This window comes from Balearica regulorum, chromosome 1 (genome assembly GCF_011004875.1).
Source record: "Balearica regulorum gibbericeps isolate bBalReg1 chromosome 1, bBalReg1.pri, whole genome shotgun sequence".
NCBI classification, from domain to species: Eukaryota; Metazoa; Chordata; class Aves; order Gruiformes; family Gruidae; genus Balearica; species Balearica regulorum.
Window position 1 is genome coordinate 119302474 of NC_046184.1, and position 14504 is coordinate 119316977.

At 42.5% G+C, this 14504-nt stretch overlaps 1 protein-coding gene across 2 annotated transcripts in view; it reads left to right on the forward strand.

The window, feature by feature from the left end:
* Nucleotides 1-749, forward strand: part of IGSF5 (immunoglobulin superfamily member 5) — a 34946-nt gene extending 34197 nt beyond the window's left edge. For both annotated transcript variants that reach the window (XM_075772343.1, XM_075772355.1), the window contains one exon: nucleotides 36-749. In XM_075772343.1, the coding sequence (XP_075628458.1) occupies nucleotides 36-104 (69 nt within the window). In that variant the 3' untranslated portion in view covers nucleotides 105-749. The remainder of the gene's footprint in view (nucleotides 1-35) is intronic.
* Nucleotides 750-14504: the final 13755 nt, after the last annotated feature.

The window sequence follows — 14504 nt, forward strand, 5'->3', positions numbered from 1 at the left end:
CTTTTAGTTCTATAACTGCTTTTACTCTTCCATAGGTGCGACCTCAAAGACGTACTGATTATCTGATCAGCCCAAAGAAAATTAGAAACGTGACACTTGTTTAGGATGTGTTTCTCCAGGAAATTGCTCTACCAGTTGCACTTTACGTGTTTGGATGGCTTCCTGCAACAGCGAAAGGTTAACACCAGTTGTCTCATTTTAAGCTATAAGTTATTTTTATTTTTTTCCTCATGTAATGAAATAAAATTGTAACCTTTATATTGTAGCATATGATATCTCAGCAAAATAATGGACATAAATGACAGCCTTAACTTCAGAGACAATGAATTTGAGGGACTCTACAAGAACAAGAATCTGTACTTTGGGTCCCAAGGAAATCAGCAAAACTCCTATCAGACAGAAATGTTAGGTTATCCACAGCAAGCTCAAGGACTGGAGCTGCAAGAGATTTATTAGTTCAGAAGAACTGGTTGATAATAATACTGGTTAATACAATATCTACTGCTTTTTTAATGTACTTTATGTACAGCTGATCGTCTTGAGTTATAGATCAACAACATCTTTCATTTTCTGTTCTGTAATAAAATCAAGGGACATTTTCATGAGGACCGTTTCAAAATTTCTCACAAAACTATCTTTGGATCAGAAATAAATTTGCTTCATTTCAATACATTCTTTTGTTAAAGGTATTTTTCTTAAATCCGATGTTCCAGATTTAAATAAAAAACAATCACCCACGTGCCAAAAAACCCTATTTTGATTGCAATGCAAAAATCTTAAGATGAAAAATGTGGATTTAAAACTCCTAACTTTTAAGAGTTGTTGTTTGAATGTTTTGTGTCTGTGTTCTTCTTGTGGGCTGAATTTGGCAGCCAAATGATGGGTCACAGCAAATGGTGGCTTCTGGTATTCATGCTGGACCCTGTTGTTTCATCAGGGACAGAGTTGATAATGACCATGGGAAATGCACTTTAGCTAGGCAACCTTGTCAGCAGAGCAGATCTGGCACATGGACCTTATATGTGACTTCCCAATCTAAAAATAATGATTTCTAGCTGAAATGTTTTCTCTGAAATTTTGTATTTCCCAATAAAAAATTCAAGCTTATTAGTTTTTTACAAAAAGGCAAACTTCTTCTAGAAAAACAAGTTATTTTCAGTGTACTCCTCTTTCTACCCACTCAAAGCATTCTGAATTATTCAGTGTTTTGCATGTTAATCTTTTGTATGAACCAACGCAGGTGCTCTTTGAGCGCTGAAAGAAGCTGCTACATAGAATTACTTTCAGTGATAATCTGTGCAACAAAAATAAGAAATTTGAAACCTGATCTCAGGAAAAAGGAGTTGTTTTGCATGTTTAGCATTTGGCATCTCATTAAACTGTGGCAGATTTTGCACTGCTAGTTGCATTTTCAGTCAGTCTGTCAGAACAAGTGCTGAGATCAATTCACGGTCTGCCATGTGCAATTGTATACAAAGCTGCTTCAAATTCTGGCCATCTATGCGCTTTATGTCTTGTTTGGCTATGGAGGAGGTTTGAAATGCTTTCTCATTGAATGTGGTTGTACCAACAGCATGGTATGTAAATAGCTATAGCATTATACAGAGAAAATATGAACCACTTACTTACTTACCTTGTGGAATATCTGTTTTTTCCTTGAAATAACCATGCACTGAGAGAAACATCTACCTTGTTCTGATACAAGTATTGTCATTGCTGACATCTCCTAGTTAGTGCTGTAGCTTAATGCAACCTAAGCACAAACAAAAATCCACTTTATCAGAGGAACGTCCATTGCATGAGAGAGATGGCTCAGGGTAACACCAGCCAGTGACTCGGGGATAAAAACGCCGGACCTTTGGCTTTCTGTGCACGTGCATGGTTAGCAAGCCTTCTGGTTGTCAGAAAAGTAATCCTGCGGTACAAAAATCAAAAGTGCACAAAGGCAGTGGTTTCTCAGCAGAAACTGTTGACTCTTTAGAATATATTTTGAAAAGGAATCAAACCATCCTGTGCTGTTTATCTCAAAGCCCTCTATTTCAAGCTTAGCTTTGATTTGATATCATATTAATGTAGCCAACCTAGAAGTGAAGAAAACCTTTCCCTCCAATTAATCTATATCCTCCAAGCCGTAGCGGTCAGACATCGGGGTGTGCAGCCAGGTCACCCTCCAGCTGTGCATCTTGCCTGGGAGCTGGAAAGTGCTCCAGCGTGCCACACTTACCTCGGGGACCACTTGCCAGCAGATGATTGCCAGCGGACAACACACAGCAGCAACAGGAATTACACCCCACTGACTGCATATCACACTGACTCGAACAAATGAAGGGTTTTCGCACAAATAGGTACCACAGCCATGGACACGTGCACATTAACCGGAGTCTGGAGCTATTTTCCTTTCTGCCAGCTACAAGAATGCATCCCACACAGCTAAGGTATACTCTCAACAGCATTAGCATGAGGTTAAAAATTCTTATGGTGTTCTTGAAATTTATAGTTGGGGGCATTTGTATTCTTTCAGATTTGCTTTCTTCAGGCATGTTTTACAGCCTGTGTATCATCTCCAGTGCTAGCTGTTACTTATGTTTGCAAATAGAGCTCCACAAACAACAATACATAAAATATGGAGACAATTTTTAGCACACAGGGAATATAAAATATGCAGGCACTCTCAGAAGACACAGTAGACTAAAAATATTGAATTTCAGGCACTTTACGGAGACACCAATCTTTTGTACACATGCATATTGATTTATAATTATGACTTGAGGGACATTTTTGTAATCTGGAAGTATCTAGTTTTTTTACTACTCACAGACTGTGCACAGTCTGATGGTATAAAACCCTTCCACATTTCCTTACAAAATGTTCTGATTTGAATTCCATACATGTATATATGGGAAAAAATGCATTTGAGATAAACAGTGTTTCATTCTACAGTAAAGTTTCCTAAAGTTGTCTCACTAGTTTTCTATTTCACAGAAAAATTCAGGTTACCTCTAATACAAAGCCACTTAAAAATACCCCTGGCTTCATGTGGAGTTTTCTTTTTACAACAATAAAAGCACCTCAGGTTTGTATGGACTGAGCAGAATCAACAGATGAACTCTTACTGAAGGTACTCACAATATTGACTAAACATTTGATTTCTTGCTGATTTGATTGAATAGAACCTCTATTTTCAATATTTGTTTGGCAGAATATATAATACATGGTGCTGCTAACCTAAAATACACCATTCTCAAGTGTTTGGGCCTCCCAGCGACAGAGATAGGAACTCTTTGGTTACTTGCCTCGCTATCTCTTTCCTCAGAAGGATCCTGCATGAGGCAGGAAGAACACAGCATCCTGCAAGCTTCCCCAGCAGAAGCTCCTGTCAAATCAGAGGATGGTGACCTCAAAGTGTTGCAGATAACTCATTATCCTTTCCTCTCTACCCAAATAGATCTTACATGTCTAAAATGGGGCCCACCCCCAACTCTCCTTCCCTGAATTTCTCTAAATCCCACAACCACATTCCCCAAAATACAATAAAATTAATCCAGTGGCCTCATAGTAACTGTGTAATTAAAATGAAGCAATTGGTATGCACCAAAATGATCTCATATGGTCAAGCTATGATTAAAAACCCTAGCTGCCAATAGGGGAACATTTCTCCCAAAACACCTTTGGCATCTTAATACTCTTTTTCAGAACAGCCTCCAAAAAACCCCTCTAAGGATGCGGCTGAGAATTGAAATTCATAAAGGTACTTGATATGGAGGAGCATGCTCTCAGTAGATGTGACTTTTATGATTAGACTCTCCTCCTACTCACCATGATCGACTCTTGTTCCCCAGGCTATAAACTACCTGTCTCTTCTTCCCCCTAGGTGACAAGCAGCTTCATTTAACTTTAACTTTCTCTGTCTCTCACTTTCCTCCCTCTTTACCATCCTTTCTTCTCCACAGCTACCAACTATCTTTTCTTTAAACAAAGGCCTAATTGATACATACCTAATTAACATCTGAGCATTTGTTCTCAGCTTGTATTTAGCTCTGAAAAGTGCTGCTTCTATTTCAGACCTGAATAAGGGCTTGCATACCTGAAAGTTTGCCTAATGTTTCCAGCAATACCAGATGATCCAGTAAAACATACTACCTGTATCTGCAAACTTTCTCTGGCCTATGCATGCACACTGATGGCTGTGTATTTCCATCATCCCACCCACCGGGACTTCAGGAGGACACTACGCAAATCTCAGCTGACCTTCCTGAGCTGCTGTTGGGAAAAGCAAGAGAAGCCAAGTCAGGTCCATGCTAATTAGCAGTGTGCCCTTGTGGCCAAGAAGGCCAATGGTGTCCTGGGGTGCATTAAGAAGAGCCTGGCCAGCAGGTCAAGGGAGGTTATCCTCCCCCTCTGCTCTGCCCTGGTGAGGCCACACCTGGAGTCCTGTGTCCAGTTCTGGGCTCCCCAGTTCAAGACAGACAGGGAACTACTGGAGACAGTCCAGCGAAGGGCTATGAGGATGGTGAGGGGGCTGGAACATCTCTCTTATGAGGAAAGGCTGAGAGAGCTGGGTCTGTTTAGCCTGGAGAAGAGAAGACAGAGGGGATCTCATCAATACTTATAAATATTTACAAGGCGGGAGGATGGGTCCAGGCTCTTCTCAATGGTGTCCAACAACAGGACAAAGGGCAATGGGCACAAACACAGGAAGTTCCATCTCAACATGAGGAAAAACTTCTTCACTGTGAGGGTGACCGAGCACTGGGACAGGCTGCCCAGAGAGGTTGTGGAGTCTGCTTCTCTTGAGAGATTCAAAACCCTCCTGGATGCGATCCTGTGCAACCTGCTTTAGGAGATCCTGCTCTAGCAGGGGGGTTGGACTAGATGATCTCCAGAGGTCCCTTCCAGCCCCTACTAATCTGTGAATCTGTGAATCTGTGAATGCCTGCACCAAACCACCTCAGGCAGTGGAAAAGTTAGCTGTGTTGTTGTGAAGGTGATTTGATGGGAGTGCTCTGCATTGCTGCAGTCTGTAGCTCTGAATGAGGTTCCTGCCCTTCTGCCCTGGGGAATTCAGTTTTCTCTTACCCCTTCCTCACTCTGGTCTCTGCTCTTTGGGAGGTGCAGGTTGGTAACAACTCCTTTGCATTATCTGAGAAGTCGTGGATTATTTATGCTAGATTAGCACAGATAGTTATTTAAATGAATATGGATATTTGCTGGCTCAGAGGAATATTGCAACAGGCTATTCCTTTTCAGCTCAGAGAATTAATGTCTGGGTGCTTCCAGTGTCACTTGGCGTTAGCTTTCATAGCAGAACTTACATCACACAAATGTTATTTATATTGTTTATTTTCTACTGTGGTATGATCACACACTCAAATGAGACTTACAGTAAGTGCTTTTTTCTTTTTTTTTTTTTTTTTTTTTTTAAACCATGTTCCAGCAAAACACTGTGTTTATTTTTGTTTTGGGGAAAGAATGCCAAAATCCAGGGAAAACAATGCTGAGAGGTTTTTATTAGAGAAGCCAACCAGATCCATCTCAGCTCTGCCTCCAACTCATTAGCTTCCCATCACAAAAAGCCCAGGGGCTGCTCTGACCTTGGATCGGCTCATCTGTGCTATTGATCCCCTTAGTCCCAATGACTTTCCAGTCAGGTACTGATGCTGTGGTCTCAGCTCCGCTTGCTTGGAACATGAGTTCATGCACCCTGGGTCTCACCGCTGCAAACACCAGGGTTGCTACCACCCATTTTAGACCTACTGTGAAAGGATGAAGGGAGACTCGTGGGTCAGACCTTCTGCCCCGTGGCTGACAGTCTTTCAGAGATGGTGGCAGATTATTTTTCTTTCCCAGCAGAGTAAGGATTCACAAGGTGCTGCAAACTGCCAGATGCTGGGTCTGTTCCATACCACTCTTCAGAGACAAAGAATTTCATTTAGGTGTTACCTTACTGTCCTTCCAAAGGACAGGCAATGAATCCCCCTTGATGAGGCTATACATTTATTTGGTTTTACTACAAAGCCATACAATTTGTTAAAATGATCACTATGCCTTTAGGTTTGTCACAGCATTTCTCTTGCATTTTGCAGCACCTATGCAGAAGCCGGTAATAATCTTGATGATTGCTGGTCCACACCAAAAGAGTGGTGAGGCAGCAATTCCTGCTTGAAAATTAGCCGTACGTATTCTGGATTGCGTTATTTTTCGGTATAGAGCAGTCAGACAAACTCAAACCTTGCAAAACAGAGACTGTTCTGTTACAATACAAGAAATTTAGCAGCCATTTTTGTGGAGAACTGTGTCTTGGAGATTTGCAAGGCTGCTCCCTGATCCTCTAAAGACATCCTCGTTAAGATCTACATTATCAGCCAAGCCCTTTGAGGCTGCCTGTGAGGAGGCGGTACCTCAGCCTGAGCTCAGAAGAGACTTCAAATTTGAGCACTGCTTCATAGTCTCCATTTGCAAAATGAACAACTCAAAGAGGACAAAGAGAGATGCAGTGTGTATGCTGAGCCATCAAAATTCATTGGGGAGGCATCCGAGCTGGCAGAGGAACAGTTACTTTCCCCTACTCTTTTTATCCATTGCCAGAGCAGGGGGCAAACACAGACGAGTGACAAGGATGGGACTGCTGATCACCAGGAGTCCTCATAGCCGGTGGCAGGACAGTGTGCTGCTCCGCGAGTGGAACAGAGCAATATACTTCGAAGAATATCTGTCACTGCAAAACAGGTTAAAATAAAATTAACCCCCTTTTTTCCCCTAAAATTATGTATGATGGTTACGTCATGGATTCTGTCATACTGGGGCTATAGCTGAATTGTGCAATGCTTAGAAGCATGAGGCAAGGTTTTACCATGGCACTGTGCTGCTGTGGCACAGTCTCGTAGTGCTTTGGTGAAGAAACATCACCTGAGTACAATCTACTGAAATATCAGCATTATGAACATAAGACCTAATTATTGATTACCTTTCACCTTAAGATCCTGAAAGGAATTGTGACATTCTATATTGTATTGTGCAACCAAATTTGAGGAAGTTTTATAACTTTGTATTAAATCACAAGTCAAGATTCTGTTCCCTTTGTTCATGCAAAATCTTTGCTACTTTCAGTGGGGTAAGTCTATTTTAAGATTAAAAGACCTTTCATATTGGGTAGGACTATTCAGATTTACAAGTAAACATACTCCTTCCAAGGCTTCCATATTTTACAATTTTTTTCCAATGTATAAAGATTAGCTGTGTGTATTAAATGTGTTTACAAGATGCATGTGCTAAAGATGATGGAATATTGGGAGGTGAAAGGGCTGGAATATGAGGAGGTGCAAGGGCTGGAGGTTGTGGTAGTACCACATATATTTCCACTGCTCTGAGCCAATACCTAATAGCTGAGGTCTTGGGAGATCTAATGAAATAACTTAGCTTTCATATGCAATTTTGATAGCATTCATAAGAAGCTTGTCAGGGCCTTGAGCATGTCAACAGACTCTGTAGCCATCTTTCTCTGCAATCCTTCTCTGCAGCCTCTTCCACCCCTTGCATCAAAGGGTTTAGCTGCCTGTGTTCGTGGTCTGCTCTAATATGGTGATGCTGTGTAACTGTCAATCATACTTCTGTGAAAACAGCTGAGTCGTGAGAAAGAGCTGCGAGAACCTTCATCCGGGGCCTCTGCTCGTGCCTGCCATGCTCCCTGGCTTGGGAGATGCAGTACCTGCCCTGCAGGGAGGCAGGGAGGCAGGCAGGGAGGCAGGCAGGGAGGCAGGCAGGGAGGCAGGGAGGCAGGGAGGCATCCCAGCCCTTGCACCTTGCTGGCCCTGCCCCAGCTTCCCTTGCTGGCTGGACCTTGAACCATCTTGCCACTACAGACCTGGTGGTCACCTGGGCTTTTGGCTGAGCGGGTGACAGTGGCTGGAGCTGCTCTGCTCTTTTTCCCCGGGTGCCACGGGGCTGTGCCCCTCGTTGTGAGGTCCTGGCCCCTGCCTGCGCCCCTGTCCCCTGCAGCTCACAGCGTGCCTGCCTTGGGGGGCAGCCCCACGCTGCCGCTCCTGACACTGTGTGCTGCTGCCGGGCCCTTTCCGAGCTGCGTAGAAGTCTCAGTTTCCTGGCAAACAGCAGTAGGGATTCCCCAGGTTGTAAGAAAGATAATTTTGAAGGCACATTTAAAGGCTAGGACGCCTTTTGTAGTTTCCTATTGGTTGCACATTACAGCAATGAGCGTCCACCCATTCATTTAGGAACAGAATTACTTCTAGATTTAAGCGCAGCCCCACCATGAGGCAGTGAGGCACTGCATCGCCCTTGGGTAGTCCTGCCGCAGAGGCTCTTTCTGCAATGACCACAGCACTGCTGCTGCCCTACATCACTCCCAGATCACAGGTGGGAGCTTCCTTTACCCAAATGCAGAAGCCAGGTAGCCGCTCTCTTTGGCACATGACATGGGACCGCAAACAAGTCTGCCAAGTGGTCACACAGGGAAGAGGGAGACAGGCCGTTTGTCTTTATTCCTCTCTGCGCATCACTACAGGAACGCCAGAGCCACTCGCTCCTGTCACACTGTGGTACAGCCCTAAGCAGGTGCCTAAAGAAGATTTGTTCTGTGTCCAGAAACCTTTTCGGTGCAAGTGCACTCCGGCTGAGCAGCTGCAGCAAAGTCACATCTGAACTATGCATACCTAAGCTGCACTACTGCAAATAATGTTTTATTCCCCTCCAGAAAAGTTTTCTTTTTCCACTTCTTTGCAGGCGCTTCTTTTCTCCACCTTTGCCTTCAGTTTGTTGTCATCTCTCATAGTTTTGCTTGTTTAATCAGGAACCCAAATGCCTCAGAGCAGGTGCCTTGACTCCTCAGCTGGCCGTGAAGCTCCGTGAGCAGCCACGTGGCACCGCAGAAATAACAAGGAAATCTATATCCCTTTACCCTCAGTGGCCAGACTGCTGACAAATTTTGCCCTGCATTGCAGATGCAATTCAATTATTGCAATGAACCCAATCAGAAATAATTAATGAAGACTTTCTAATGCATATTGGGAAGATCATCCACCAAAACAGGGAGGTTTTCTTTCTTCTCTTGCTATATTGCTACACTCAGCAGCTTCATAGCTAATAAGTTACAAAGCCTTAGTTTCCTTAGTTTCAACCGCTAATCTCTTTTGATAGGGCAGAGGTAGACACAATTAATGTCAGCTGATTATGAAGTCATTGATGGTGCTCTGAAATGGAAACTGTAAGAAGAGCCATGAGCTATGGTTACCAAAGTTACATTACTTAAGTCACTCCTTTGCTTGTATTTGTTAATTTTGCTGCTGGGTTTAGCAGACCCCTGTGTCCTCTGTGCCTTTTGTAGCTGCTTAATAATAAAAGTTCACAGTGGGCAAGTGAGTGATGGTGCATGCCATCTCTAATTTTCTGTGTTTATCTTCCAGGGAAGCACTGCCTTCAGACACACTTGTGGGTCATTGACCAAGTTAATTCAAAACATCAACTAAATAGCCTGTAATTGCAACGATTTACATGTAAGTGCTAGGCTGTAACTATACTATTTTTCCTACCGCAGGTGCCCAGTGCAGAGTATTCAGCTGATGCTGCCTGAGTTGATGTTATGCTGGAGACCTCATAGGTAAGAGTTCACTGAACTCAGTCTGCTCCATTTGCCGTGTTTTCTGCTTCGCACACACAGTTGTCAAATGAATATAATTGCTAGCACAGGGTTGTTGGTTTTTTCCTGTCAAGGAGCAGGAGGACTTTATAAAGGCTTAAAGATCTAACTAAAAGGTCAATTGGCATAATCAACAATTTAAGTAATAAATCTATTATCACACTTTCAATTTCATTAGTCAATTAATGATTCTTTCCCCTGGGTTAGTATTGGCATTTCAGTGCACAGAGCATGGCGATTCTCAATAGACAGGTACATTTTTTAATGTACTTTATGGCCAAGATAATTTATAACACAAAAACTCTGAAGGACATAATGGTTACTTTGTTCTCTAGGCATCAGTCATGTCCTCCTTTAAATTAGAAATGTGTATAATGGAACAAGAGGAATAAACATCTAATATGGAAATGGACTTGAGTTGGGATGTTTATGTGTTTGCACATCTTTTTGCATGATATTTAATGAAACTAGCAAGAAACATATTCTGGCAACGCTCTCGGTCACAGCCCCAAATAGTTCCCCCTCTTTTGCATCAGTGAGGGAGGAAGGAGAACAGGGAGGGAAAGGCAGGTTTCAGTAGTAGAAAGAAGCTGACTTTCATGTCTTCTCTGCTGTTCTAAGTCCAACCTCATTCATTTGAAACCATTTTGTTTAAAGACACTACATTGAAAATCCTCTGGAGTGACTGAGACAAGATACTGGCCTGTTCTGCTAACAGCTCTCTCAAGAGTCGAATCATGCATTACTTGGTTTCCAGTTTTATACTAATCATAATTGCCTTTTCCCACTGAACACCATATATTGCTGATATATATGGAGATTAGGTTAGCGATTGCTTTTGTCATGGCTTTTTAATATGGAATTTAAACATGGTCTAAGCAGATAAATAGTGAACTCTTTACAGACGCAGAACTGAGAGTGTAATTAACCATCCTGCTTAATGAGGTATTTATTAGTGGGTATCACCCAAGAGCTTGAGGATATGTATAAAATATGCTTTCACTTACCTTTCAGTCCTTGCCCTGATCAGCGCCTCATCAAATGGAGCTCTCAAGAGCAAACAATAACAGCAAATCCCTTTAGGAAATAAAAATTCAGAATTCGTTAAAGACCCTGAGTCACCAGTACTGGGTTGCGCAGGACTGCCAGGGTTTTTCTCCCGCAGCAGGGTAAGAGAGATCCATCATTAGGCAGCCCTTGCCCTCAGGCCCTGGATTTGAAGGTTTTCTGCCTCCCAGAAAACTTGGGCGTACTTCAAAGCCCAAGAAGTGCTGTGGCCTCTAGAGATGCACCACTAAGAGGCACTTGCAGGGGGAGATTGGTACAACCATGTTCTGATATAACTCCACAACCAAGTAACTACACAATTCATTCTCCTCCCAAGGAAGGATTTGTGACCAGATGACAGTGGGAACCCCGATAGTGTGTGTTAGGACTGCTGAGATATTCCTGCAAAGATAGAAAATGTGCTAGAGATAGCACACTGAGTGTATTGCATACATGGAAGCTCTCTTTCTTAGTCTGAAATTTGTATAAAAATATTTTGACATATCTAATTCCCCACGACCTGGCAACATAACAATGCATTTTTGACAAAGATAATACACGCACAAAACCAATCTCCAGGCTCTAGGTCCCTTGCATATGGTGTCCAGAAATTTATATCAAAACATTGCGCTATGTTTCCTTATGTAGGCTGTATTTCATAGCTGTTCCTGGGGCAACATAAGGATCTCACTGATGCTGGCCCTGCACTGAGCTGGGGAACCTGGCAACCTCCAGAGATCCCTTTTGACCTAAATTATTCTTTGATTCTGTGAAACATAAACAAGGACGATAAATGCTCACCAAAATGGCAATGTCCTCTGTAAAAGAAGCTAGCATGTTTTTGGCCTTTCCTGAATAAGAGGTATGTTATTTAATACCCTTCCCTTCCTCAATATCAGGTGAAGTCATCTGTTTACAGTTGCATAACATCATTAAAGTTTCAGCTTCTGAAACTTTAAATACAAAGAGATGATAAACCAAATATTTAAGAGAACCTGGGATTAGATTCCACTGACCTTCACAAACTCCTTCAAGTAATTTATGTAAATGAACCTGCTTATTATTCATAAAACCAAAATGCCTGAAAAAATGTAAATCCAGGACTGTTCCTGAGTTTTGCAGCTGAGATCAGAGCTAGTCCATCAGGGCCGTAGCCATTACCTCATCACACTGCCAAGTCTACTGCAGTGCCTGAACTGCTTCTAATTGTCTCAAAATTATTTTCCTTCTGATCATTCGAGGGAGGACTGGACTTCTGTTTTAGTCAAATCATAGTGTACCAGGGTAAATGCTAGACCCCTCCATGCTTCATTGCATTAGAGCTGCATGGGGACCAACGAACTACACAAGAACGCATTAAATCTAACTGTGCTTTTTTTCTAGTCCTAAGTTACACGATGCAGCTATTTTTAATTTCTGTGTGACAGCAAGTGTTAAACAAGCTACTTGTGACCTAGCTTGCATTTTAAAGAGGGAGGATAAGAAGAAAAATTTGTAAAAGCTGCACAGTGCCAGACACACAGACGGTGAAGCTGGAATCGGAGGATCCTACGGCTTGGCCTGGTTCTCACCCTCCCCCATTGCCATCCATAGAAGGTTGCCCTCTTTTAGAGAAGGGCTTTCCATGCCAGCCCTTAGAGGTATATCCACAATGGTTAAAAAAATTGCTTAGAGTACCTTCCTTTTCCTCATCTAACTAGAAAATCAAAGGTGGAGCAGTGGGGGAGGAGGAGAGAGAGAGAGAGGGATGCTTTGCCAGGACACAAATCAGGGTGGTCAGCGATGTCCTGAAATTCCCTCAAGGGAAACTTGTCCTTTCATGGTCTGCAGAGGGATCCCCAAAAGCCCGGCCCCTCCAAGCTCACCTTCTGACGGTGCTTTGGTAATACCACCAAGGAAAACTCCGTGCTGAATAAAATGGCACTGCAGTGAGTCAGGACAGAGACCCACATCCCTTTTGTGTTCATGAATCTATTTTAGAGTTATGTTGACCTTTACAAGAACCTTTAGTTAATAACACCTCAGTTAAAGATACGGGGTTAGAGAGTGAGCACTTTCTAGCAAGGATAGAAGGTGGACAGGGCCCTCAGAAAAGTCATCAGCCATTAAACTGAAATGCCACCATTAGCCCATAGGAAATAGCTAAATGAGGTGTTATTATTGGTAACACAGACATTGTAGAATAAAGATGAAGGAAACAGAACTAGACATTTCTTCTCTGTTAAGTGTGGTGCTTTTAGTGAGGAGTCCTCCATTCCCATCAGTCACCTGGAAGTTGCTTTTACTTCCATCTCCATTTTATAATTTCTTAACAGAAAAAATGCAAATAATTTCATTAGAAAAGATTCAGCCAAATTAGCTATACCTATTAATTACCTTAGATATTTAGATGTTGAACATGCATAGTTGGTTTTTTTCACATACTTTATGTCTCCTTTCCTTTCCATGCCTCATATTCCTCTCAGCAAACTAACCGTTGATAAAAAGAGAGATTTAACTTGGTGGCACAGAACAGGCTGTGTTAAAGTGCCTGGTTTTGGGTCTCTGAGCGTGCCCATTACTAAATGGGTATTTCTAGAAGCCAGCACAATCTGTCTCAGTCTGTTGTTGCACTTCACAGCTCAGAAATTACAAAGTGCTGATCTTACGTTTTCTTTGACTAGCTCAACTTCTGAACGTTAAGTAAATATCTTTACCTTGGTAAGTGGAACAGATCCCATTTTGTGAATAAACTAAATGTAGGAAATAGGCCTAGAAGGGTCCTCTTGAACTATCAAGTCCATATCGTGCTTCCTAACTCCAGCCCATGTTATATACAATGTAGATGCTAACCAGCTCCATTTAAAAAATGGGTGTGTAAGGGTCAAAAGGCCCCAGAAGCTGAGGTTGAAAACTCCAAAGCTTCACATATTGATACACGAATATACTTTTAAAAAGATGTTTAGCAACAGAGACAAATCTTTCTTCTTTTTAATGACCTTCCTATGTGTGAGTCCTGGCATTAATCAGGTTTTCCCTCTCCAGCTGACTGCTTGGTCTTGATCTGTGCCCTCATCTGGTCCACCCTGCGCAGCACAGGCAGGATCCCACCCTCCGAGAAAGTGAAGAACCCCAACATGGATTTGCATGAGGGAAGAGCAGAGATGAAGTATATTCGCATTGGTATCCTCATTTTGGCAGCTGCTAATTATGGGTCACTTGACCTGGTGACTTTAACTTCCTTTTACTGGAATATGTTATGTGTAATTGCTATCAATACAGCACTAAAAAGGTTTCTAGGGCAAGTGGAAAGAAAGGGGTTGAATGTCTTGACTTTTTCCTTTTTCCTGTAAAATATCTGGCAACATTTGGGAGTGCCACAACACAAAGATCAGAGGTTGTTTTGAAGCCTCTGCTCTGTCTAAAGATGAAAAGCAAACAGGACAGAATCCTTTCTGAACTTCAGCTTTACGCTGTTACAGAGACCAAGAAAAAAAATAAAATTCCAGCAGCTCCAGCAGTGACAGCAGCAGTGCCGGGTCGTGCACAGTGGAAGGGGTCTTGTATCACTACCCTTCATTTTTGGTCAAACCAGCTTTCTACAGCTTGGAGTAGGAGAGAAGACTATGATCCATGAACTTCTTGCAGAGCCTAATACTGGCAGTGATGTTACACTTCAGCCCTTTGGAAGCTGGGAGCTTTCTAGATCCATTCTCTGAGCTGAATAAGGATTTAGTGAGTATACAAAGGGGAAAAGGCTCCCTGCTCCCTCTGCAATGGTCAAGAGCCAAAGAGACCCTCCTAGAAGTCTTATTTCACCCTGACGTAT